Source organism: Pseudophryne corroboree, chromosome 5 (assembly GCF_028390025.1).
Source record: "Pseudophryne corroboree isolate aPseCor3 chromosome 5, aPseCor3.hap2, whole genome shotgun sequence".
Taxonomy (NCBI): Eukaryota; Metazoa; Chordata; class Amphibia; order Anura; family Myobatrachidae; genus Pseudophryne; species Pseudophryne corroboree.
Genome location: NC_086448.1, coordinates 102,165,938 through 102,193,106, shown reverse-complemented (window position 1 = coordinate 102,193,106; position 27,169 = coordinate 102,165,938). Strand labels below are relative to the sequence as shown.

The window sequence follows — 27,169 nt, the reverse complement described above, 5'->3', positions numbered from 1 at the left end:
TTTACTCACCGGTAATTCTATTTCTCGTAGTCCGTAGTGGATGCTGGGAGCCCGTCCCAAGTGCGGACTCTCTGCAATACATGTATATAGTTATTGCTTAACTAAAGGGTTATTGTATGAGCCATCTGTTGAGAGAGGCTCAGTTATTGTTCATACTGTTAACTGGGTATAGTTATCACGAGTTGTACGGTGTGATTGGTGTGGCTGGTATGAGTCTTACCCTGGATTCCAAATCCTTTCCTAGTAATGTCAGCTCTTCCGGGCACAGTTTCCCTAACTGAGGTCTGGAGGAGGGGCATAGAGGGAGGAGCCAGTGCACACCAGATATAGTACCTAATCTTTCTTTTAAGAGTGCCCAGTCTCCTGCGGAGCCCGTCTATACCCCATGGTCCTTACGGAGTACCCAGCATCCACTACGGACTACGAGAAATAGAATTACCGGTGAGTAAATTCTTATTTTTTCCTTTAGGGCCACAAGTTACATGTTAAGGGCAATGAAGGAGGTGTTGCGTATTTCTGATACCACAAGTACCACAAATAAGGGTATTTTGTAGGGTGGGAATAAACTACTTGTAGTTTTGCCTGAATCAGATAAATTAAATGAAGTGTGTGATGATACGTGGGGTTCCTCCGACAGAAAGTTATGGGCGGTATACCCTTTTTCCCGCCAGTAGTAAGGGCGAGTTGGAAAACACACCTTAGGGTGGACAAGGCGCTCACACGCATATAAAAAACATGGCGTTACCGTTTCCAGATACGGCCGCCCTCAAGGAGCCAGCTGATAGGAAGCTGAAAAATATCATAACAGTATATACACACATACTGGTGTTATACTACGACCAGCAATCGCCTCAGCCTGGATGTGCAGCGCTGAGGGGGCTTGGTCGGATTTCCTGACTGAAAATTTTGATACCCTTGACAGGGACAGGATTTTATTGTCTATAGAGCATTTTAGGGATGCATTTCTATATATGTGTGATGCGCAGAGGCATATTTGCATTCTGGCATCAAAGAGTAAATGTGATGTACATATCTGCCAGACGAAGACACGACAGTGGTCAGGTGAGGCAGATTCCAGACGGCATATGGAAGTATTGCCGTATAAAGGGGCGGTCCATTGGACCTGGTGGCCATGGCAACAGCTGAAAAATCCACCTTTTGTTACCCCGAGTCACATATTGGCAGAAAAGGACACAGTCTTTTCAGTCTCAGTCCTTTCGTCCCCATACGGGCAGGCGGGCGAAGGCCAGTCATATCTGCCCAGGGGGAGAGGAAAGGGAAGAAGACTGCAGCAAGCAGCTCATTCCCAGGAACAGAAGCTCCTCACGGCTTCTGCCAAGTCCGCAGCATAACGCTGGGGCCGTACAAGCGGACTCAGGTGCGGTAGGGGGTCATCTCAAGAGTTTCAGCAACACTCGCAAGGGAACTCCGGGATCCTACATGTAATATCCCAGGTGTACATTGGAAATTCGAGACGTCTCCCCCTCACACAATTCACAGGCTGTATTCCCAGCAGGTGATAATCAAAGTACCCTTCTTACAACAAGGAAGGGGGTAGTATTCCACACTATATTGTGGTACTGAAGCCAACCGGCTCGGTGAGATCTGAAATATTTGAACACTTACATACAAGCGTTCAAATCAAGATGGAGTCACTCGGAGCAGTGATAGCGAACCAGGAAGAAGGGGACGATATGATGTCACTGGATATCAGGGACGTTTACCTACAGGTCCAAATTTGCCCTTCTCACCAAGGGTACTTCAGGTTCCTGGTACAGAACTGTCACTATCAGTTCAGACGCTGCCGTTTGGATGGTCCACGGCGCCCCGGGTCTTTACCAAGGTAATGGCCGGAATGATGATTTTTCTTAAAAGAAACATGGACGCTTTCCTGATAAGGGCAAGGTCCAGAGAACAGTTGGAGGTCGGAGTAGCACTATCTTAAGTAGTTCTACGACAGCACGAGTGGATTCTAAATATTCCAAAATCGCAGCTTTTTCCGACGACACGTCTACTGTTCCTAGGGAAGATTCTGGACACAGTCCAGAAAAACGTGTTTCTCCCAGTGGAGAAAACCAGGGAGTTATCCGAGCTAATCGGGATCCTCCTAAAACCAGGAAAAGTGTCAGTGCATCATTGCACAAGAGTCCTGGTAAAAATGGTGGCTTATTACGAAGCAATTCCATTCGGCAGATTTCCCGCAAGAACTCTTCAGTGGGATCTGCTGGACAAATGGTCCGGATCGCATCCTCAGATGCATCAGCGGATAACCCTATATCCAAGGAAAAGGGTGTCTCTCCTGTGGTGATTACAGAGTGCTCATCTTCTAGAGGGCCGCAGATTCGGCATTCAGGATTGGATGCCGGTGACCACGGAGGCCAGCCTGAGAGGCTGGGGAACAGTCACACAGGGAAAAAATTTCCAGGGAAGTGTGATTAAGTCTGGAGAATTCTCTCCGCATAAATAAGCTTAGAGCAAATTTATAATGCTCTAAACTTAGCTAGACCTCTGCTTCAAGGTCAGCCGGTATTGATCCAGTGGGATAACATCACGGCAGTCGCCCACGTAAACAGAAGGGCGGCACAAGAAGCAGGAGGGCAGTGAAAACTGCAAGGATTTTTCGCTAGGCGGAAAATCATGTGATAGCACTGTCAGCAGTGTTCTTTCCGGGAGTGGACGACTGGGAAGCAGACTTCCTCAGCAGGCATGACCTCCACCCGGGAGAGTGGAAACTTCATAGGGAAGTTTTTCAACATGATTGTGGACCGTTGGCAAAGACCAAAGGTGGACATGATGGCGTCCCGCCCGAACAAAAAACGGGACAGGTATTCCGCCAGGTCATGAGACCTTCAGGCGATAGCTGTGGATGTTCTGGTAACACCGTGGGTGTACCAGTCTGTGTATGTGTTCCCTCCTCTGTTTCTCATAACCAGGGTATTGAGAATTATAAGACATAGAGGAGTATGAACTATACTAGTGGCTCCGGATTGGCCAAGAGGGACTTGGTACCCGGAACTTCAAGAAATGCTCACAGAGGACTAAGGGCCTGGGGAGCTAAGAAGGGACTTGATTCAGCAAGTACCATGTCTATTCCAAGACTTACCGCGGCTGCGTTTGACGGCATGGCGGTTGAATGCCGGATCCTGAGGGGAAAAGGCATTCCATAAGAGGTCATACCTACCCTGGTCAAAGCCAGGAAGGAGGTGACCGCACAACGTCATCACCACATGTGGTGAAAATATGTTGCGTGGGTGAGGCCAGGAAGGCTCCACGACGGAAATTCAACTAGGTCGATTTCTACACTTCCTGAAAACAGGAGTGTTTTGGACCTCAAATTGGGGTTCATTAACATTTAAATTTCGGCCCTGTAGATTTTCTTCCAGAAAGAATTGACTTCAGTTCCTGAAGTCCAGATTGTAAAGGATGTATTGCATATACAGCTTTTTTGTGCCCCTAGGGGCACCGTGAGATCTCAACATAGTGTTGGGATTTCTTAAAATCATATTGGTTTGAACCGCTCAAATCTGTGGATTTGAAATATCTCACATGGAAAGTGACCATGCTGTTGACAAATATCTCACATGGGAAGTGACCATGTTGTTAGCCCTGGCCTCGGCCAGGCGATTGTCAGAATGGGCGGCTTTGTCTTACAAAAGCCCATATTAAAATTTTCCATTTGAACAGGACAGAACTGGGACTCGTCTCCAGTTTCTTCATAAAGGGGTGTCAGCGTTTTCACCTGAAACAACCTCTTGTGGTGCCTGCGGCTACTAGGGACTTGGAGGACTCCAAGTTACTAGACGTGGTCAGGGCCCTAAAAATATATATATATATATATATATATATATATATATATAGTTAGGACGGCTGGAGTCAGAAAGTCTGACTTGCTGTTTATACTGTATACACCCAACAAGCTGGGTGCTCATGCTTCTAAGCAGTCTATTGCACGCTGGATTTGTAGTACAATTCAGCTTGCACATTCTGTGGCAGGCCTGCCACAGACGAAATATGTAGATGCCCATTCCACAAGGAAGGTGGGCTCATCCTGGGCGGCTGCCCGAGGAGTCTCGGCATTACAACTTTGCCGAGCAGCTACGTGGTCAGGGAAGAACACGTTTGTAAAATTTTACAAATTTTGATACTCTGGCTAAGGAGGACCTGGAGTTCTCTCATTCGGTGCTGCAGAGTCATCCGCACTCTCCCGCCCGTTTGGGAGCTTTGGTATAATCCCCATGGTCCTGACGGAGTCCCCAGCATCCACTAGGACGTTAGAGAAAATAAGAATTTACTTACCGATAATTCTATTTCTCGTAGTCCGTAGTGGATGCTGGGCGCCCATCCCAAGTGCGGATTGTCTGCAATGCTTGTACATAGTTATTGTTACAAAAATCGGGTTATTACTATTGTTGTGAGCCATCTTTTCGGAGGCTACTTCGTTTTGTTATCATACTGTTAACTGGGTTCAGATCACAAGTTGTACGGTGTGATTGGTGTGGCTGGTATGAGTCTTACCCGGGATTCAAGATCCTTCCTTATTGTGTACGCTCGTCCGGGCACAGTACCTAACTGAGGCTTGGAGGAGGGTCATAGGGGGAGGAGCCAGTACGCACCATGTGACCTAAAAAGCTTTTTAGATGTGCCCTGTCTCCTGCGGAGCCCGCTATTCCCCATGGTCCTGACGGAGTCCCCAGCATCCACTACGGACTACGAGAAATAGAATTATCGGTAAGTAAATTCTTATTATATGTATGCATGTTTAATATGCTATGTATATGTGTATATGGATTCACTACGATCTCCCGGCGGCCGGCCTCCCGGCGACCAGCATACCGGTGCCGGGAGGCCGGCCGCCGGCTTACCAACAGTGTGGCGAGCGCAAATGAGACCCTTGCGGGCTCGCTGCGCTTGCCACGCTACGCGCGCCACACTATTCTATTCTCCCTCCAGGGGGGTCGTGGACCCCCACGAGGTAGAATAAGTGTCGGTATGCCGGCGGTCAGGCTCCCGGCGCCGGTATGCTGGTCGCCGGGAGCCCGACCGCCGGCATACTGAAGACCACCCGTGTATATGTATGTGTGTGTGTATGTGTGTATATATATATCTATATATATGTGTGTGTGTAGATATATGTGTGTATATATATATATATATATATATATATGTGTAGATATATATATATATATATATATATATATATATATATATACACACACAGACACACTAGTTTTACGGACCCAGCATATACTGGGTCACCTCAGTCCCCACCCCCGTGATTGGCTCCGCCCAGTTCTGGAAACCCCCCCATGCAAATCCTGCGTTTGCCACTGTCCCCACCCACTCCGAAGAATGAGGTGTGCACATTTCCATGCCTTGCAATTATTCATATATCAGCTGTGTAAGTAGTCTTATTTTCTATTCACAGTCAACCACGTCACCATTTCTTTTACGGACTTTGAAACTGAAGACAGCAGAAATTGTTCTAAAGATTTTGTAGAGATTTTAGATGGGAATAATTATGAATCTCCTTCAAAAGGTACTGAAACTGCTGTTCTAGAATGGGAGACTGATTTAAATAATGTTATTGATGGGAATATTTATTGTAGATTCTATTTATATATTGGGGAGTTGTGAGGCTAATATTTATTATCAGGGGTGCTGAGATGGGGGTGGCAGCGGGTACAAATTACATGGGCCCGGGCCTGTTGGGTGGGCCGGGTCAGCTGCTGAGGGCTACTGATGTTTTTCTTGCAGTGCGTGATGTCGCTTATCTGTCTTTGGAGGGGACATGGCCACACCTCTTAGACTTGGCTAGACCCTCTTCAGTACCCAGATTCCACAACTGTCTCTATGGCTCTGGCTATTATAAGTGAATAATTAGGTTACATACATATGTAATAAATCGGCCAAATATAATAGCCTGCAAATTGTGTCAAGTTTTGGCAGCTGAGCCACGAGCTGTAAGTTGTCCTATTTTTCCCAGTAAAACCAGGGAATAGTCCCAGCTTCATCACTATGAGCTGTTAAATGAAATATTTATGTATGTGATAAATAGTGACTCCTCCTTCATAGAATGTGGCTTATTGTGAGTTTATTATTCCTTTTCATGTTTCTCCCATGCCAGAATCCTAATACAATAATGGCTGGCTTGTCTGCTTTTGGATAGAGTCACCATTTAGTACATTACCGCAGTGTTGGATGTTGAAAGGAGGGAAAGGACAGTTTGAGATGTTAAGGTCAAGTATTGGCCGGAGAACAAATATGGAGATGTATAGACAAGAAGGAAATTGGGTAGAATGGCGCTTTATATAAATAAAAATGGAATATACTCTCCTTCCCATAGCATTCTCTTTTTCCTCAGAAGATTCACATTCAAGTCATAAAAGAGAAAAATAAAAACAACAAAAAATTCTGTAATCCAGTTTCATATAAACATAAAACAGTTCTTAAAGTTCCTTGGTAAAAGGGTGATACAGTAATACTAAAATGTTCATATATCACAAGGGTGAACTTCTCAAACCACCAAATTTGGAGGGGTTCAGTATGTTTGACCTCCAGACATTTCAAACATTGGGATGCCGGCGTTGGTATTGTGACCGCTGGCATTCCGATGTTTGTAATCCCAACAGGGGTGAGGTAAGTATGTTACCCCCTCTCCCCTACCCACTAATCCTCCCTTTCCGCAGCCAAACCCTTTCCTCCCCCCTTAGTGCTTAATCCTAACCTCCTTCCTGTGATGCCTAACCCTAACCCTCCCCCCTTAGTGTCATACCGTAATAACCCTCTGGTGGTGCGTAAACCTAACCCCCGCCCTCCCCGCTGCCTAACCCTAAACCCCACCCCCAGGTGGCGCCTAAACCTAACTACCCCCCCTCCCCCAGCCCTAACGCTAACCTACCCGCTATACTTACTGTTGGGATGCTGGCTTTCGGGATTCCAGCGTCGGTTTCCTGACCCTGTCAGGATTCCGATGTCGACCTTCTGATGAGTATCGGAAATCCTGCCTCAGGATTCTGATTGCTGGGATCCCGACAGCTGGAATCTTAACCGCATACCATTTGGAGGCGTACCAGTTTTATTGGGCAATAGACCATAGGAACAATGTACATAGCCCCTGTCACAACTGAGGGCCTGAGCTGACGGGAGGCAGCCTCAGTTGTAGGGACTGTCACAACTGAGGGCCTGAGCTGACGGGAGGCAGCCTCAGTTGTAGGGGCTGAGGTGTAATGGAACCTGGCAGGTTTTATCAGACCCCTAGACATGTAGAAGAATTGCCCGAAGGCGTGACCACGACAACCAGGAATAAAAGTCAATGATGTTTATTTATGACAACTCCGCAACACAGCAGCAGTAAAAGAAAACGTAAAAGTCAGCAAAGAATAAATACAGTTCCTGGGTACTACAGGATGGCAGGAGCCACAGGGCACTGGTAGTGTGAGATAGTTCTTATGATCTTCTAGATGGAAAGTCCTTACCAGGCCCGACTGTAGCAATGGAGATAACCCAGGATTGTGCCAGCTGGTGTTCCAGGAAAAGCTGGGTTGCTGAAGATAAAACAGCTGCTGTGGATACTGGCTGGAACCAGACTGTTGTTAGCACGGAGTGGATACTGGCTGGAACCAGTTAAATAATAAATGAACTTGGGAGCGATGAAATATGAACTGAAATGTAGAACTTGAGAGCGGAGAAATAATAATACCGGTGGAGAGTGGTAAAGTGTAGAAAGGACACCGGCCCTTTAAGGGAAGCTGTACTCTGCTGGAAGCTGAGCTGGAAGCAGGTAATGTTGTAGCTGGAAACAGATGAATCCACAATGGATTGGAGAGTCAGGCTACACCGCAGGTGGAATGCTGGTGCGGGTCTCTATGGTGGAAGTCTTGAGACAGGAGCTGGAACCTGGAAGACAATCACAGGAGAGAGACAAACAGGAACTAGGTTTGACAACCAAAGCACTGACGCCTTCCTTGCTCAGGCACAGTGTATTTATACCTGCAGCAAGGAAGGGATTGGCTAGGCAATTATGCAGATTAACAATACTGACAACAGATTGGAGGAAATGATCAGCTGACAGAATCCAAGATGGCTGCGCCCATGCAGACACTTGGAGGGAAGTTTGGTTTGTAATCCATGTGGTAATGAAAACAGTAATGGCGGCGCCGGCCACTGGAGACAGGAGACGCCAGGCTGACAAGTGCACATCCAACCACGCGGACACAGCGGAGGCCGCGGCTGACGTAATCGCCACTCTGACACTCTGCATGCAGAAGCTCAGGGACGGCGGCGGAGGCCGCGGGAGACGCCATGCCAGATGTAATAAGGCGTTACTGTGACAGCGTCTCAGAGAGACAGGAGAGGATGCAGGAATGTGAACATTAGGATAACAGATGGGATCCGGTCCTGGAGCGCTGAGCCAGCCTTAGGAGGCATCTGATGGGTAAGAAATGGCGTCCAGATACCCGGATCGTGACAGCCCCAAGCCCGATTCCCATGTCTATACGCCAAGAGAGGGCTGCTATTAGTCTAGCTGTTGTTGCGCTGTGTCTTTCAGCATCCATTGAGATTGCAAGATGATTAGGGATCTCAAGCTTAATGTTTTTCCCCCTTGGGTGTAGTATAAGTCGACATTCAGAACATTTAACAATGTCGACAATGCACTTTTTCATGTAACCCTAAACCTAACTTGGAGACATTAAAAAAACTGCTGAAAATATTTGTATTCCTGTTTTATAGGTCATTATTGTGGTAATTTAATTCCACATCCTGTGACGTCTTTCAGCAATGCACTCGTACTAAAATTTGTGTCCGATGACTACACAAGTGGCAAAGGGTTCCACGCCACCTACTCCGCATCAACATCAGGTGGGATGGAAAGTACCGTACGCTTTATCTGTGGGCAGCCCAGTAAGAAAGGTTCCGGTATGAATGGTCGACCATGTTATGGTTGACAGTCATTAGGTCGACAACTATTGGTCGACATTGACATGGTCGACATGAACACATGGTCTACACATGAAAATGGTCGACACGTGAAAATGTCGACACATGAAAAGGTCGACATGAGTTTTTTTCACTTTTTTTGGTGTCGTTTTTGCGTAAAGCGACTGGGAACCCCAATTAGTGCACCGCGTCCCCTCGCATGGCTCGCTTCGCTCGCCATGCTTCGGCCATGGTGCCTTCGCTTCGCTCGGCACAGATTACCGTTCCAATCGTAGTCCACGTGGATCGGAAAGTATGGAAAAGTTCCCCAAAAGAAAAAAAAGTTTAAAAACTCATGTCGACCTTTTCATGTGTCGACATTTCATGTGTCGACCATTTTCATGTGTCGACCATGTGTCCATGGCGACCATGTCAGTGTCGACCAATAGTGGTCGACCTAATGACTGTCGACCATAACATGGTCGACCGTCTGAACGGATACCGTAAGAAATGGGCTACTTAGGGAAAATCATGAGCAGTCAATGGGAGCACATTTCAACGTTAACAAGTTTGTAAACTATATATGATCACAAATGTTAATTTAATATTATTGGACATATACAGGTTGAGGCAGATTTTAAAGGTTAACAAAAAAGGCACGGTAAATGCTATTCAGAATTTTAATACATATAATCTGAATGGAATACAGTTTATTTTCAGCTGGTTTAGAATATGATATTGGGGGTCATTCCGAGTTGATCGCACGCTGCCGATTTTCGCAGCACAGCGCTCAGGTTACTACTGCGCATGCACCGCAATGCGCACGCGCGTCGTACGGGTACAAACAGCATTGTTGCTGTGCAATGCTTCTAGCGACGATTCCATTCGCACATCCGTTCGCAAGGAGATTGACAGAAAAAGGGCGTTTATGGGTGTCAACTGACCGTTTTCTGGGAGTGGTAGGGAAAACACAGGCGTGTCCAAGCAGGGCGGGTGTCTGACGTAAATTCTGGGACCGAACAGGCTGAAGTGATCGCAAGGGCTGAGTAAGTCCAGAGCTACTCAGAACTGCAAAAAACATTTTCGTCCCGCTCGGGTGCACATGCGATCGAACACTCGCACACTTGCAAAGCGAAAATACACTCCCCCGTAGGCGGCGACTATGCGTTTGCACGGCTGCTAAAAACAGCTAGCGAGCGATCAACTCGGAATGAGGGCCAATGTCCAGATGGCGGCCTTCATTTGGGATACACATTTGTAGTCGATTTCTAAAGTGTTTTGCATCACTCGATGGTCATTTCCAGCGTTATCGCTGCAATTTCTTGATGAAGCTCACATTCATTTGTCTGGCTACGTTTACAAGCTGAATTTTTGTTACTGGGCGGAAAACAACCCTTATTAGCTTCATGCAAGTTCTCTGTACAGTCAACAGGGCAATCTCCGTGCTGAGGTCTACAAACATCGACCAAGAACCATCAATGAATTAAATCTGGCTCTGGAACTAGCCAGTGACTCCTGAGCCATTTACCTCACCGCACGTCCCTGGTGTATAGATTTGGCAGTGTATTGCATAAACCTGGCAGCGTATTGCGTCGACTCAGGTGCGCATTACGTAAAACTCGGCAGTGCATTATCTAGACTCAGCAGTGTATTGTGTAGACTCACAGCGTTGTGGGTAGACTTGGCAGCGCATTGCGTAGACTCAGCAGCACATTGAGTAGATTCGGCAGCGCATTGCTTGGACTCAGAAGCGCATTGCTTGGACTCGGCAGCGCATTGCTTGGACTCAGAAGCGCATTGATTGGACTCGGCAGCGCATTGTGTAGACTCGGCAGCGCATTGTGTAGACTCGGCAGCGCATTGTGTAGACTCGGCAGCACATTGTGTAGACTCGGCAGCATGTTGCGTAGACTCACAGCGTAGTGTGTAGACTCAGCAGTGAATTGCATAGACTCGGCAGCGCATTTTGTAGATTGGGCAGTGCATTGCGCAGACTCGGCAGTGCATTGCGTAGACGCGACAGTGCATTGCGTAGACTCGGTCATGCATTGTGTAGACTCGGCAGCATGTTGCGTAGACTCACAGCATAGTGTGTAGACTCGGCAGTGAATTGCATAGACTTGGCAGTGTATTGTGTAGACGCAGAAGTATATTGTGTGTAGACTACACAATATGTTGCGTAGACTCAACAGTGCATTGTGTAGACTCGGCAGTGCATTGTGTGGACTCGGCAGCATGTTGCGTAGGCTCGGCAGTATATTGTGTAGACTCGGCAATGTATTGTGTAGACTTGGCAATAGATGTCTTAATCAGCACCAAAAACACTTTTTGATAACTCATCGCATTCTGCAGAGCATTATATTCTGACTATGCATTTTTACACCATTGTCCCTATTTCAGCATGTGGAGGCGTTTTACACATGGACACTGGAGAATTCAACAGTCCCAGCTATCCGGAAAATTATCCAGCAAATACGGAGTGTGTTTGGAACATCCTCAGTTCTCCTGGCAACCGGCTCATGCTGTCTTTCATGTAATCCCCATCTTTCTGCATATTGTTCTCATCCTAATGGCCTTACAGGAAGGAAGTGCTGTGTCTGGCAGGAAGACTGTTTAACAAATGTTTCAATGTAAAACATAGCCTAGAAAGATAACAAGTGCTAGAGTGACACTTTGTTGGCTTTAAACTCTTCTTATCTATATATATATAAATGTGAAAGCCCTGACTCACTCACTCACTGACTCATCACTAATTCTCTTACTTCCCGACGTGTTAGGAAGCTGAAATTTCACATAAGTATTCTTTGGGTGGGAAACAGGAAAACTAAGTAATTCGAATGTTAATAATGAAAAGGGGGTTGACATAATGACGTCATCACCAATGCAAGGCTTACGTTGCGTGAACGATAAGGCCCAAACAGACAACCGGCTCAAAATTTGGATTGCACCTCCAGTGTGTAGAATTTAATGGGATACGGTCATTAGGTCGACAGCACTTAGGTCGAACACTATTGGTCATCATGCATTAGGTCGACCACTATTGGTCGTCATGCATTAGGTCAATATCGTCAATAGGTCAACATGGAAAAAGGTCAACATGAGTTTTTCACATTTTTTTTATTTAATTTTTTTACTTTTTTTATACTTTACGATCCACGTGGACTACGATTGGGAACAATAACCTGTGCCGAGCACAGCGGTAGCGGAGTGAGGCACCTTGCCTGAAGCTCGCGAGCCATGCAAGGGGACACGGTGCACCAATTGGGGTTCCCCGTCACTTTACGAAGAAAACGTCACCAAAAACAGTAAAAAACAACTCATGTCGACCTTTTTCCATGTCGACCTAGTACATGTCGACCTAGTGACCATGTCGACCTACTGCATGTCGACCAATAGTGGTCGACCTAATGACTGTCGACCTACGTGTGGTCGAGCTAATGACCCATACCAAATTTTATAGACTATAAAAATGGTCCTGTTACTTTTTCCCGTATCCGTTACGGGTGCTCCTCGGGTAACGCCAAGAACCATGGATTAATATTTACTTAAATTAAGACATCTCAAATTTACAGCTCTATAGACTTACCAAATTTTTTACTCATTTATATTTACAACTGTGAAAATGAGAAACTCCTGTGTGAAGAACGGGCAGAACAGCTAGTACACATATAAGAGTGTGATACTAATTCAGTTTTTCTTGTATTGACCACAATTGCTGTGATCTCCCATTAGACAGTTAATGGTGTTTGAAAGTACTTACTAAACAATGAGATGAGTTAGGGAGTCTTCCAAGTTTGAGGTCTTAAGAACTGTATGCAAATAAGTCCCTTCAACTGGAAGAAATACTTCTGGGTAATGCCTTTTTAGTCAATGCCACTCCACCTGGGTTTTCTCGAGCTTGAAATAGGATTGTGCTCACATGAACATGAACTTTCATGCAGCCTGTCTGAGATCAGTTCTAGAGGTCTGCACAGTTTATAAGGTTATTCACTCTTTCCGGGAATCGAACCCGGGACCATAAGCATGGCGCCCGTTACCCCTTACCACTAGGCCACGACGCCTAGCTTATATAAAGTTATTAGACAGGAAGAAGGATAAGCAGAACAGTAACTTTTAATAGGTGTTTCACATTTTAATGTTGATGGGCCTCCTCACGTGGACTCCTCTTTCCCCAAGAGAGAGTCTTCCTATAAATTGTATTCTGAGTATGTTTCTTCAGCCTGTTGCAACACAATAGAGTCAGTAGCTGATTAACGAGTCTTTGTCATGTACAGTAATGAGGGTTCTACCACAGCATGCTACTTGGTACTCAGATCATGTAGACTACAGATGTGTCCTCATACATCTTTGCTGCAGTCACAACTAACAGCCCCTTTTGGCACGCCAGATTATGTGAGAATCTTCTAGTGATGGGTGTCTTTTTTGTTTCTGTTTTGCCGAAACTGCATCTTAATCGCAGCGCAATGTGATTATGACACACAGGTAGACTGTGCTGATTAATTTGATATATGACACTTAGGGGGACATGTACTAAGTAATGATAAACTTGGAGAAGTGAGGCAGTGGAGAAGTTGCCCCTGAACAGGGAAACAATTACAATGAAAATACAACCGATTAAATCTAAAAGAGTACAAAAACAACCATACAAGGGGTCAGACCAAACAGTAAAAAAAACTACTTAAAGAGCAACATTAAAGGAGGAATGTACTAACCTTGCGGTGTACATCCCGCCACAAATTGCCAGACATTGCATCGATACTAATTGCATATGTACTAACATATGTGATTAGTATTGCGGAGGACAACACTTCCAATAAGAGCTGTCCTTCGGGATGCGCTTCCATCTCTGGACTCCCGGGTTTATAACCCGGGAGTCCGTCTGCACATGCACAGAAGGACATGGCAGCTGCAGGGCTTCTATAGCTATTTTTGCTTTGGTACCTCTCGCCCTAAAAATGTATTATTCAATCGACCTGTGTCCTGAGCTGAGCAGACAGATAAGATCATCAGCGATTAGTGGGAGTGCACTGGGAGCATGGACTGCGATGGGAAAGAGTAACAGGGAAGATGATACTACTTGTAAGGGAGATGGGGAAACTGAAAGGTGAACTGGGAAGAATGAGATAGGAGGGCAGAGAGGAGATGGGTAACAGCTGGTATGCTGTGAAGAACAGTTGGGTTTTAAGGAACCATTTGAACCAATCTGCACACTGGTAGACTGTCTGAGAGAGGAGGGGCCTGTGATCCAGAGGAGAGGAAATCTGGGATGCTGGAGTGTGGGGAGGTAATTGGTGCAGAGACAAGCCAACAGTCAGAGGAAGAATGGAGAGAGAAGGAAGAATGTGGATTGAGATAATGTCAGATGCAGGAAGGAGAGGAGAGATGAAGAGCTTAGAAGGTTAGGGTGAGGAGTTTACACTGTATTCTGTAAGGGAGATGGAGCCAGTGAAGCAGTTGACAGTGAGGTCAAATGAAAATGACGGCATAGTGTGATAGCCCACTGGTATCAAGTATGCAAGATCTGCAGTCACTGTGTATAGTACATCACCCTTACCTTGCCCCGGCTGGTCATGGGTTCAGGCACAGTTACCAGAGGGTCCCCTGAAGAATCAGGTCTTTAACTACAAGTACATTGTGGATGTGGACTACAGGTGTCGGTGCAGCGCATAAAGAATTGGGCGCCAGGCCATCTCAGATAAACAGCATAAAGTTTATTCAAACATCAAACAGGGAGATTGCAGGGATAACTTGTGAACACTCCTCCAGCACAAAGCATAAGTTACAGTGGATCACACATCAGGGCACCTCCTCCAGCGCATCGCTTAGTCGCAGCGGCATATACATGGCAAACAGCATTACGTACCAGGGCATTCTGTGACCAGTAGTGCTACACATCAGGTGACCGTCTCTCTCTCTCTCTTACTTAGCGAGGATTCTTTTCCTTGGGGGCGCTTACTCACGCCGCGTGGCTTTCCGCCCACTTCACCCAGATACCTCTCGAGATACTTTTCCATGGGGGCGCTTACTCACGCCGCGTGGCTTCCGACCACTTCACCCAGATACCTCTTGAGACTCACACCATTAGCACACTTTTCTCCTGGCATCACCCTTTCGCTGGATTCTGCATACTGCTGCTCTCACACTGCGATGTCTCCCTCTGTCATCAAGTGCTTTGCTGTGGCTGGCATCACTCCCCACCTAAATATGTGGGGAGCCCTCACTGGGGCTACATCTTTCTGGCTAAATCCACCTCACTGTCTGCTCACTCCCCTCACTGACTGTCCTCCTCCTAGGCTGCTGCAGGACAACCTTTTTATAACCCTGCATTCCCAGGTACACATTCTATCTGGGATTTCCCGCTCTGTGTTTCCCGCTCTCAGTTTCCCGCTCTGAGTCTGCAAATGAGTGAGTCATGCCCTTTGCATTTTGCAGACTAATCTGTATAGCTATGAGCTGTGCTGTTAACTCCTTCTGTGCTGCAAGCCGTAGGCTGCTGGCACAGTGCTATGCAACTCCAGCAAACATTTTACTTTTATTAGTCATGCTGGCACCTGTAGTGCCACAGTTGATTTGGGCTGCAGTTTCAGGGTATCACATGCACCCCTGCTGAAATCTTGCGTGTCCTCACGCAACAGCAGTTTTCAACATAACATATAATGACAGTACATGTGACAAAAAAACAACAATCACATATTCAGGAAAACATGGCATGTCAAACATCACATTACATACAAATCACATATTCTGTTGCGGTTTTCAAATGAGTTACAGTCCAGAGTCACATGTGATAGTAAAATGTTCCAGACATCTTGTGGCAATTGCCACGACGCCTAGCTTATATAAAGTTATTAGACAGGAAGAAGGATAAGCAGAACAGTAACTTTTAATAGGTGTTTCACATTTTAATGTTGATGGGCCTCCTCACGTGGACTCCTCTTTCCCCAAGAGAGAGTCTTCCTATAAATTGTATTCTGAGTATGTTTCTTCAGCCTGTTGCAACACAATAGAGTCAGTAGCTGATTAACGAGTCTTTGTCATGTACAGTAATGAGGGTTCTACCACAGCATGCTACTTGGTACTCAGATCATGTAGACTACAGATGTGTCCTCATACATCTTTGCTGCAGTCACAACTAACAGCCCCTTTTGGCACGCCAGATTATGTGAGAATCTTCTAGTGATGGGTGTCTTTTTTGTTTCTGTTTTGCCGAAACTGCATCTTAATCGCAGCGCAATGTGATTATGACACACAGGTAGACTGTGCTGATTAATTTGATATATGACACTTAGGGGGACATGTACTAAGTAATGATAAACTTGGAGAAGTGAGGCAGTGGAGAAGTTGCCCCTGAACAGGGAAACAATTACAATGAAAATACAACCGATTAAATCTAAAAGAGTACAAAAACAACCATACAAGGGGTCAGACCAAACAGTAAAAAAAACTACTTAAAGAGCAACATTAAAGGAGGAATGTACTAACCTTGCGGTGTACATCCCGCCACAAATTGCCAGACATTGCATCGATACTAATTGCATATGTACTAACATATGTGATTAGTATTGCGGAGGACAACACTTCCAATAAGAGCTGTCCTTCGGGATGCGCTTCCATCTCTGGACTCCCGGGTTTATAACCCGGGAGTCCGTCTGCACATGCACAGAAGGACATGGCAGCTGCAGGGCTTCTATAGCTATTTTTGCTTTGGTACCTCTCGCCCTAAAAATGTATTATTCAATCGACCTGTGTCCTGAGCTGAGCAGACAGATAAGATCATCAGCGATTAGTGGGAGTGCACTGGGAGCATGGACTGCGATGGGAAAGAGTAACAGGGAAGATGATACTACTTGTAAGGGAGATGGGGAAACTGAAAGGTGAACTGGGAAGAATGAGATAGGAGGGCAGAGAGGAGATGGGTAACAGCTGGTATGCTGTGAAGAACAGTTGGGTTTTAAGGAACCATTTGAACCAATCTGCACACTGGTAGACTGTCTGAGAGAGGAGGGGCCTGTGATCCAGAGGAGAGGAAATCTGGGATGCTGGAGTGTGGGGAGGTAATTGGTGCAGAGACAAGCCAACAGTCAGAGGAAGAATGGAGAGAGAAGGAAGAATGTGGATTGAGATAATGTCAGATGCAGGAAGGAGAGGAGAGATGAAGAGCTTAGAAGGTTAGGGTGAGGAGTTTACACTGTATTCTGTAAGGGAGATGGAGCCAGTGAAGCAGTTGACAGTGAGGTCAAATGAAAATGACGGCATAGTGTGATAGCCCACTGGTATCAAGTATGCAAGATCTGCAGTCACTGTGTATAGTACATCACCCTTACCTTGCCCCGGCTGGTCATGGGTTCAGGCACAGTTACCAGAGGGTCCCCTGAAGAATCAGGTCTTTAACTACAAGTACATTGTGGATGTGGACTACAGGTGTCGGTGCAGCGCATAAAGAATTGGGCGCCAGGCCATCTCAGATAAACAGCATAAAGTTTATTCAAACATCAAACAGGGAGATTGCAGGGATAACTTGTGAACACTCCTCCAGCACAAAGCATAAGTTACAGTGGATCACACATCAGGGCACCTCCTCCAGCGCATCGCTTAGTCGCAGCGGCATATACATGGCAAACAGCATTACGTACCAGGGCATTCTGTGACCAGTAGTGCTACACATCAGGTGACCGTCTCTCTCTCTCTCTTACTTAGCGAGGATTCTTTTCCTTGGGGGCGCTTACTCACGCCGCGTGGCTTTCCGCCCACTTCACCCAGATACCTCTCGAGATACTTTTCCATGGGGGCGCTTACTCACGCCGCGTGGCTTCCGACCACTTCACCCAGATACCTCTTGAGACTCACACCATTAGCACACTTTTCTCCTGGCATCACCCTTTCGCTGGATTCTGCATACTGCTGCTCTCACACTGCGATGTCTCCCTCTGTCATCAAGTGCTTTGCTGTGGCTGGCATCACTCCCCACCTAAATATGTGGGGAGCCCTCACTGGGGCTACATCTTTCTGGCTAAATCCACCTCACTGTCTGCTCACTCCCCTCACTGACTGTCCTCCTCCTAGGCTGCTGCAGGACAACCTTTTTATAACCCTGCATTCCCAGGTACACATTCTATCTGGGATTTCCCGCTCTGTGTTTCCCGCTCTCAGTTTCCCGCTCTGAGTCTGCAAATGAGTGAGTCATGCCCTTTGCATTTTGCAGACTAATCTGTATAGCTATGAGCTGTGCTGTTAACTCCTTCTGTGCTGCAAGCCGTAGGCTGCTGGCACAGTGCTATGCAACTCCAGCAAACATTTTACTTTTATTAGTCATGCTGGCACCTGTAGTGCCACAGTTGATTTGGGCTGCAGTTTCAGGGTATCACATGCACCCCTGCTGAAATCTTGCGTGTCCTCACGCAACAGCAGTTTTCAACATAACATATAATGACAGTACATGTGACAAAAAAACAACAATCACATATTCAGGAAAACATGGCATGTCAAACATCACATTACATACAAATCACATATTCTGTTGCGGTTTTCAAATGAGTTACAGTCCAGAGTCACATGTGATAGTAAAATGTTCCAGACATCTTGTGGCAATTGCGCCAAACACATAGAACCTGCCGTCGCCTGCCCTTGTCTCCCCCCACGTCTGGGTCAAAAGAGACAGGTGGCTCTCGTGGGCCCCTCCCATTAAACAAGTTTCTCCAACTTTAGGAAAATAGATATAGGGGACTACATTCCCCTTGCGATCCTTGGCTCTTTCGGACACTCAGAAATGGCCAAACACAGTGCCCCCAAGGGTGTTGCTTCGACCGGGTGCACTGCATAGTCCCGATGTCCTGTTACATAAGTTCCACCTCCACAAATATTGCCCTTAGAGCCCCACGTTGGTAACCATGTTTGCTCGTATCCTGTTCGTGATGCCAAATGTGATAGCCCACTGGTATCAAGTATGCAAGATCTGCAGTCACTGTGTATAGTACATCACCCTTACCTTTCCCCGGCTGGTCATGGGTTCAGGCACAGTTACCAGAGGGTCCCCTGAAGAATCAGGTCTTTAACTACAAGTACATTGTGGGTGTGGACTACAGGTGTCGGTGCAGCGCATAAAGAATTGGGCGCCAGGCCATCTCAGATAAACAGCATAAAGTTTATTCAAACATCAAACAGGGAGATTGCAGGGATAACTTGTGAACACTCCTCCAGCACAAAGCATAAGTTACAGTGGATCACACATCAGGGCATCTCCTCCAGCGCATCGCTTAGTCGCAGCGGCATATACATGGCAAACAGCATTACGTACCAGGGCATTCTGTGACCAGTAGTGCTACACATCAGGTGACCGTCTCTCTCTCTCTCTTACTTAGCGAGGATTCTTTTCCTTGGGGGCACTTACTCACGCCGCGTGGCTTTCCGCCCACTTCACCCAGATACCTTTCGAGATACTTTTCCATGGGGGCGCTTACTCACGCCGCGTGGCTTCCGACCACTTCACCCAGATACCTCTTGAGACTCACACCATTAGCACACTTTTCTCCTGGCATCACCCTTTCGCTGGATTCTGCATACTGCTGCTCTCACACTGCGATGTCTCCCTCTGTCATCAAGTGCTTTGCTGTGGCTGGCATCACTCCCCACCTAAATATGTGAGGAGCCCTCACTGGGGCTACATCTTTCTGGCTAAATCCACCTCACTGTCTGCTCACTCCCCTCACTGACTGTCCTCCTCCTAGGCTGCTGCAGGACAACCTTTTTATAACCCTGCATTCCCAGGTACACATTCTATCTAGGATTTCCCGCTCTCAGTTTCCCGCTCTGAGTCTGCAAATGAGTGAGTCATGCCCTTTGCATTTTGCAGACTAATCTGTATAGCTATGAGCTGTGCTGTTAACTCCTTCTGTGCTGCAAGCCGTAGGCTGCTGGCACAGTGCTATGCAACTCCAGCAAACATTTTACTTTTATTAAAGTCATGCTGGCACCTGTAGTGCCACAGTTGATTTGGGCTGCAGTTTCAGGGTATCACAATAGGAAGATAAGATGAGCTGCACCATTGGGGTTAGAGGGAAGAGGGGAGAGTCAGAAGAGAGCAAGACCAGAGAGTAGGAGGTTGCAGTATTCCATGCAGGAGATGACAAGGGGATGCATAAGAGATCTCATAGGTGGTGAAGGGACATAATATAGAGATGTTGCAGAGATGGAAGGTACATGATTGGGAGATAGCATGAATCTGGAGGGGGAGGAGTCAGGAATGACTGAAGGCAGCGGAGTTGTGTGGCAGCAGAGAGGGTGATGTTGGCAACAGTAAGAGGGAAGTAATGGAGGTACTGTATAGGGAGGAGAAGACGATGCACTCAGTCGTAGACATGTTGAGTTTAAGAAGGTGCTGGGACATAAATATATATATATATATATATATATAATGGGAAAGACAAGGGTGTGTTTAAGTTAAGATGGAGGGGACAAGCTGACTGATATGTAGAATAGGGACAAATATCAACCAGAATGTTACAGCTGTACAGGTGGTCTTCAGTTTGCCGGCTGTCGGGGTCCCGGCGCACAGTATACCGGTGCCGGAATCCCGACAGCCGGCATACCGACACCGTTTCTCCCTCTTTGGGGTCCACGACCCCCCTGAAGGGAGAATAGATAGCATGGCGTGCATAACGTGCTACCGTGCCCGCAGCGTGGCGAGCCCGCTAGGTGCTCATTTGCGCTTGCCACACTGTCAGTATGCTAGCGGTCGAGATTCCGGCGCTGGTATGCTGTGCACCGGGTCCCCGACAGCCGGCATACCATACTACACCCCAGCTGTACACGTTTAATTGTTGTGTTTCATCTATTTGTGTACTCACAATGACATGAAGACTCTTCGGCTAGTTTTATCTATCACTTTGCCACTGTCATGTTTTGTTGTATGTAACTATAACTGCAACAGTTTTATTCTCAAATTTGACAAAATCATTTGTAAACCGTAAACTTTGCTTCTTAAATTCCAGCTGTGAGTAGGTTGCTTCCAGTGTAATAGCCTTTTTGGCCTGTTTAGGAGGCCATATTACTGTGGCATAACAAGTGACCCCGAACAAAGGTATAACTAGAAGCCTCGTTACACAATAGTAACATTTCGAGTGGGCCCAATAAAACTGCTCGGCCACTAATATTCACTGAAAGCATCCCATAATTGCAGTGCACCAACTACTTCTTTATTGTTTGAACGATATATATATATATATATATATATATAACAGTCCACTGTAGGCGGCACACTGGTCACAAAAGGTACAAAACAGCAGGTTGCAGCAACAACGTTTCGAAGTTTATTCTTCGTCCTCAGGTTAATAAACTTTGTTGCTGCAACCTGCTGTTTTGTACCTTTTGTGACCAGTGTGCCGCCTACAGTGGACTGTTGTATTGACCCGTGGCTCTGCGGGTCTAGGAGGGCACCGGGACTGAGTTATTTGTACCTGGGAGTGCTGCCAAAAGTCGTTTGTATATATGTATATATATATATATATATATATATATATATATATATATATATATATATATATATATATATATATATATAGAGGCATATGTATTACTTGGGGATGGACTCTGTATATTACATATCAGTCTCATGGAGGACGAGGACCATAGTTAAACGCTTGGACTAGTTCATACAGAATTTACAGTGTGCGTCCCACTATCGAATTGATAGTCTGTATTTTTGGTTTAGCACACAAAATATCTGTAACACTTTAGCAAACATTGGAGGAGATTTATCAAAGCTTGACAGAAGATAAAATGGAGAGAGCTAAAGTACCGGCCAATCTGCTTCTGTCATTTTACAGGCTGTGTTTATAAAATGACTGACTGGTTGGTACTTTATCTCTTTCCAGTTTCCACATTATCTCTCCAAAGTTTGCTCCCCCCAAGTTTGATAAATCTCCTTCATTTTTTGTTTTCACACCTACAGATCATTCTCTCTGCAAATGAGTGAAAACTGTTCATTAGATTACGTGGAAATCAGAGAAGCAAATGAAACGGGCATTTTTCTGGGGCGCTTCTGTGGAAATACATTGCCAAGTAACGTTTCTTCCATTATTGGTCATATTCTTTGGATTAAGTTCGTATCTGATGGCTCTATCAGTGACTCTGGATTAAGAGCTACTTTCTCTCATTGTAAGTATTTAATAACAAGGTTGTATTGCATACTGTTTGTTTACATGACTTACGTTAAGCATTTAATTAAAAAAAGGTGAGGAAGGTGTGTTGGAGGGGGGGGGGGGGGGGGGGCTGCGGCATTACAGAACAGAGGAATAGAGCAGTACAGTGGACAGTATGCTTCCAGTCATGCATTATTGTACCTGATCTTCACAAAACTGCCACAGTTCGCGTGTTTACACTCTTTTTATTAATTGTAAGTAGATCTTGCCCTTACTGATATAGGGCTCTATTCATGAAGCAGTGGAAAGTGTGGAGAAGTGAGCCTGTGGAGAAGTTGCCCATGGCAACCAATCAGCTGCTCCGTACAATTGTATAGTATGCAAATTATAAATGTTACTTCAATGCTGATTGGTTGCCATGAGAAAAGGACAATATACACCTTACAATTGTGCAATTAACTTTAAATGCCGCCCAGGTCACTCAAAAGGTCTACCAAACCTTATACCAAATACAGAGTAAACAGAAGAGATACCCCGTTGCGCAAGAAAAAGGTACATGTAATAAGAATAAAAACTCAAACAGACAATTAGGGTGCAAAGTCTTTTGTGTAACTGGAATCCTCACTGATCCCCTTAAAAACGGGTATTTTCCTTCAAAAGTTCAACTCCAGTAGGTGTTCCTCAAACAGGAGAAAAGAAACTTAGTGCAACACCATTTCATATCTGGATTTGGAATCCTCTGGTAAAATATCCCACTCACATTTAAAACTTGCTCATCATCCTCCAAAATCAATGGTATATCTTCCTCCACTCGGACATATAAAAGGGAGAAGGATTATAGTGCAACACTGTTTTAAAAACAAGATCAGTTTTAATAACAAAGTTTACACTCACATTTACTAATAAATCACAATCACATGTAAAACCTCCATAGGAGTAACAGCTCTCACAGAGATGAAGACCGGAACCTGTAAGTCCATCAAGCAGAAAGGGTCCTTATCTTTGTTCTTTCTTAGATGTTAAAGGAGAGAGTGTCCCATTCAATTACCCTGGAGCAAGTTTTAAACTTACTAAATGTGAGTGGAATATTTTACCAGAGGATTCCAGATCCAGATATGAAATGGTGTTGCACTAAGTTTCTTTTCTCCTGTTTGAGGAACACCTACTGGAGTGGAACTTTTGAAGGAAAATACCCGTTTTGAAAGGGATCAGTGAGGATTCCAGTTACAGGAAAGAGTTTGCACCCTAATTGTCTGTTTGAGTTTTCATTCTTATTACATGTACCTTTTTCTTGTGCCACGGGGTATCTCTTCTTTCTACTCTGATTGGTTGCCATGGGCAACTTCTCTACTGGCTCACTTCTCCACATTTTTCACTGCTTCATGAATAGAACCCTTATTGTTGGACTACAAAATGAAAAGTCTAACTTTAAGGTGCATAATTCTAATCTGCAATGTGCCTCAAAAATGAATTCTCCTTATAGCTGCAAATCACGGAAATGGAGAATGTTTTTTTCTCCAGAATTTGTGAAAGGGCAGTCACCACTGGTCACTGAGGAGGAAAATGATCATGGGGTCTATTTATGAAGCAGTGAAAAGTGTGGAGAAGTTGCCCATGGCAACCAATCAGATACTCTGTATAATTTTATAGTATGCAAATTATAAATGTTTCTTCAATGCTGATTGGTCGCCATGGACAACTTCTCCACTGGCTCACTTCTCCACACTTTTCACTGCTTCATGAATAGACCCCCATGTTACTTTACTTCCGGCACAGCTTTCCACACCTCACATGCTGCATCCTTTACTCACCCAGGAAAATGGCAGCAGCGCCATTTTCCTGGAGACCTGCTTATATACCCTGTAGACTCTAACACAGCTTACATAGGCTACGCTGCCAGCTGTAGAAGAGGGTGCCCGGACAGACCCTGCACACGGGCCCCCTCCTCACTAAATACGCCCCTGTAGTGTTATATACTCTAAACATACAATATAGACAGGAGGATGTATTATATGGAATACTTGAGACTTTAGGTTTTCCTAACAATGAAATTGGTGTTTTGATAAATCTACAGTTTATTTACAAGCCTTAATATTCTTAGGGGTAAATTTACTAAAGCTTCTAAAACAGAGAATTGGTGATGTTGCCCATAGCAACCAATCAGATACTGACTATCACTTTCTAAAAGGCAATATAGAAATGATAGACAGCATCCCTTAGTATCTGACTTGTGATTTTGGGACTCACCTTTTGCAGATTGCTGCCATGACATTTGTGTTTTCTTCCCAATAGTGTTTGGAAACAATATAGAAGGAACCTACGGGCAAATTGCGTCTCCCTTATGGCCCAGGCAGTATCCACATCATTCTAACTACGTGTGGAGAATTAATGTGGAGTCAGGACGGATCATTGAGATTAGAATTTTGGAGATGGACATTGAAGGCCACACAACTTGCAGTTCTGACAAGTTGCGAGTATGTTCTTTACATCAGACTATAGTTATTTTCAATTACAGTAGGAAACTTTTATCATCAACTTTTCTGATCCTATTAATATTTTTTTTTTTAAAGTAATATTGTTGAATAGAAACTGTTGTAAGTGGGCATTTAATCCGGGCAGGGCTACCAAGAGAATTATCTGTCCCATGGCATGTGGCGGTGGGGGGGTTCAGGGCCACAGCGCGTTGTAAATCTCCGGCCTTATCCATAGATGCTCATGGTGGCACTTTGCTAAAGAGGGTGTAACAGCCACATGATGGGGGTGTATCTACGGGAGGCATTCAATTTGCTGGCTGTCAGGATACCGATGCCGGAATCCCGACACCCGGTGAAATACCGGCGTGCGGGATTCCGACCGCCGGCTGAAATCCCCACTCGGGTGGGGGTCCACACCACCACCTGAGGGATAATATAACCGAAGGTCACCACTGGGCCCAAAACGCACCGAGCACGCAAGGGGACACGCTGTGCTTGCCGCTGGTATAGCCGGGATATCATACTGAATACATAGCTACACCTCTTTGACAAGCCCAGGGTACCCTCCCCCCTCTCTGCCCCTGTTTCTGTGTAGTTTATTCAATACCAACAGTAACCAAGCAGTAGTTTGGTTTGATTCTGGTGTAAGTGAGACAATTAAAGAAAGTATACGAGTGTTGTGGTTTATTGCAAATTAGTATTTAGGCGCTCACGTAGAACATACTTCCCAACATTTACACAAGCCAATCAGGCCAAAATAGGCCTCACGCACCGATGTGCCAAGCTCAACCACTATGAGATGAAACGCAGCCACTTCACAAATTGGGAATGTGCTGGGAAAATTGGGGTGGTTGGTGTGGAGTTGGACGTGTTTGCTGTACAAATGGAGAAATAAATTGCAGTATAAGCTCCTAGCATACACCAGATGTGCCAGTGCCACGTCATTACAAATTATATAGTGAAGCAAATAATAAATACAATAACATTACAATTTCTAATTAGATGCATCACAATTATCAATCTTCAGTTTTAAAATACATAGGGGCCTATTAAATATTAAAAAAGACTTCCCCCCCCTGATTCATTTTGCAGTGTTTAGCTGCCATTTATCAGACCTATTTAGCAATGCTTGCTTAGAAGTTGGATTGCCCTCCCATGACACTCCCATGATCCTTGCGATCAGTGGCGGAACTAGCGAGCGGTGGGCCCAGGTGCGACAAAATGCTTTGCCCCCCCACCCCCCACCTCATCCCATCCAAGTCCACCCCATCACCCCTGGAGAGGATCTGGTGAGGGGAACCTACTCAGGGCCAGAGAAATGGATACCTAGCAACAGTGCCGTAACTAGAGATTTTAGCGCTGTGTGCAAGAAACGGCATCGTAGCCCCCCCCTCTATGTAAAACAGGGGCAGTGCGCGCCTACGGCACGGCCAAAAAATATAGGGGCGTGGCTTCGTGGGGAAGGGGTAATAATACCAATTCAAATAACGGTGCACAGTAGTCTCCATTATTCAAATTACGCTGCACAGTAGCTCCACTACACCAGGTAGAGCCCCTTTTACACCTTATGGCGGACAGATTCCCCTTTTTACACATTACGGCAGGCAGCGTCCCCTTTTTACACATTATGGCAGACAGCATCCCCTTTTTACACATTACGGCAGACAGCGTATCCTTTTTACACATTACGGCAGACAGATTCCCCTTTTTACACATTACGGCAGACAGCGTCCCCTTTTTTACACATTACGGCAGACAGCGTCCTTTTTTTACACATAACGGCAGACAGCGTACCCTTTTTACACATTACGGCAGACAGATTCCCCTTTTTACACATTACGGCAGACAGCGTCCCCTTTTTTACACATTACGGCAGACAGCGTCCCCTTTTTTACACATAACGGCAGACAGCGTCTCCTTTTTTACACATAATGGCAGACAGCGTCCCCTTTTTACACATTACGGCAGACAGCGTCCCCCTTTTTACACCTTACGGCAGACAGCGTCCCCCTTTTTACACATTAAGGCAGACAGACAGAATAGAAAGAAAGAAAGAAAGAAAGAATAGATTATACTTATTGTCTCCACTGGCAGTCAGGCTCCTCGGTGCAGCAGCTTCTGGCAGATCCAGGGCAGGGGAGAAGGAGGAGTGGGGAGGGGGACTGGAGCCACAGCAGCGCAGTGTAATTGGTGGAGGCGCAGCTGCAGCTGTCCCTCTCCTTCACCATAGGCTGCCTTCCGCCGCTGTGAATGCTGGGATGCGCTTCCCAGCATTCACAGCGGCAGAGGACAGCCTATGGTGAAGAAGAGGGACAGCTGCAGCAGCGCCTCCACCAATTACATAGCGCTGCTGCGGCTCCCTCCTCCACCTCCCTGCTCCTCCTCCCCACCCCCCACCCCCCGTGGCTGCTGCGCTCCTCTCTCCTCGGCGGACGGCGGTGGCCCGCAGCACACAGCGTCATGTAATGAGTCACCTTGACTCATTACATGCCGCTGGCTTTGGGACCCTTCACAGTGGCGGGCCCCAGTGTAAGGCACAGCTTGCACTGGCGGTAGTTCTGCCACTGCTTGCGATTCCAAGGACACTGCCCATTTACCGCCCAGGTATGCCCATTTTACGGAAAGTGCAGTCTGTCAGTTGAC

General features: G+C 45.9%; 2 protein-coding genes across 2 annotated transcripts in view; both read left to right on the top strand.

The window, feature by feature from the left end:
- Positions 1 to 27,169, top strand: part of CUBN (cubilin) — a 729,033-nt gene that overhangs the window by 449,184 nt on the left and 252,680 nt on the right. The gene's annotated exons all lie outside the window — the stretch shown is intronic.
- Positions 1 to 27,169, top strand: part of LOC134928700 (cubilin-like) — a 73,780-nt gene that overhangs the window by 36,384 nt on the left and 10,227 nt on the right. The window contains exons 4-8 of the mRNA XM_063924717.1: positions 5,426 to 5,536; positions 8,731 to 8,859; positions 11,317 to 11,449; positions 21,863 to 22,068; positions 24,345 to 24,526. Of these exons, the coding sequence (XP_063780787.1) occupies positions 5,426 to 5,536; positions 8,731 to 8,859; positions 11,317 to 11,449; positions 21,863 to 22,068; positions 24,345 to 24,526 (761 nt within the window). The remainder of the gene's footprint in view (positions 1 to 5,425; positions 5,537 to 8,730; positions 8,860 to 11,316; positions 11,450 to 21,862; positions 22,069 to 24,344; positions 24,527 to 27,169) is intronic.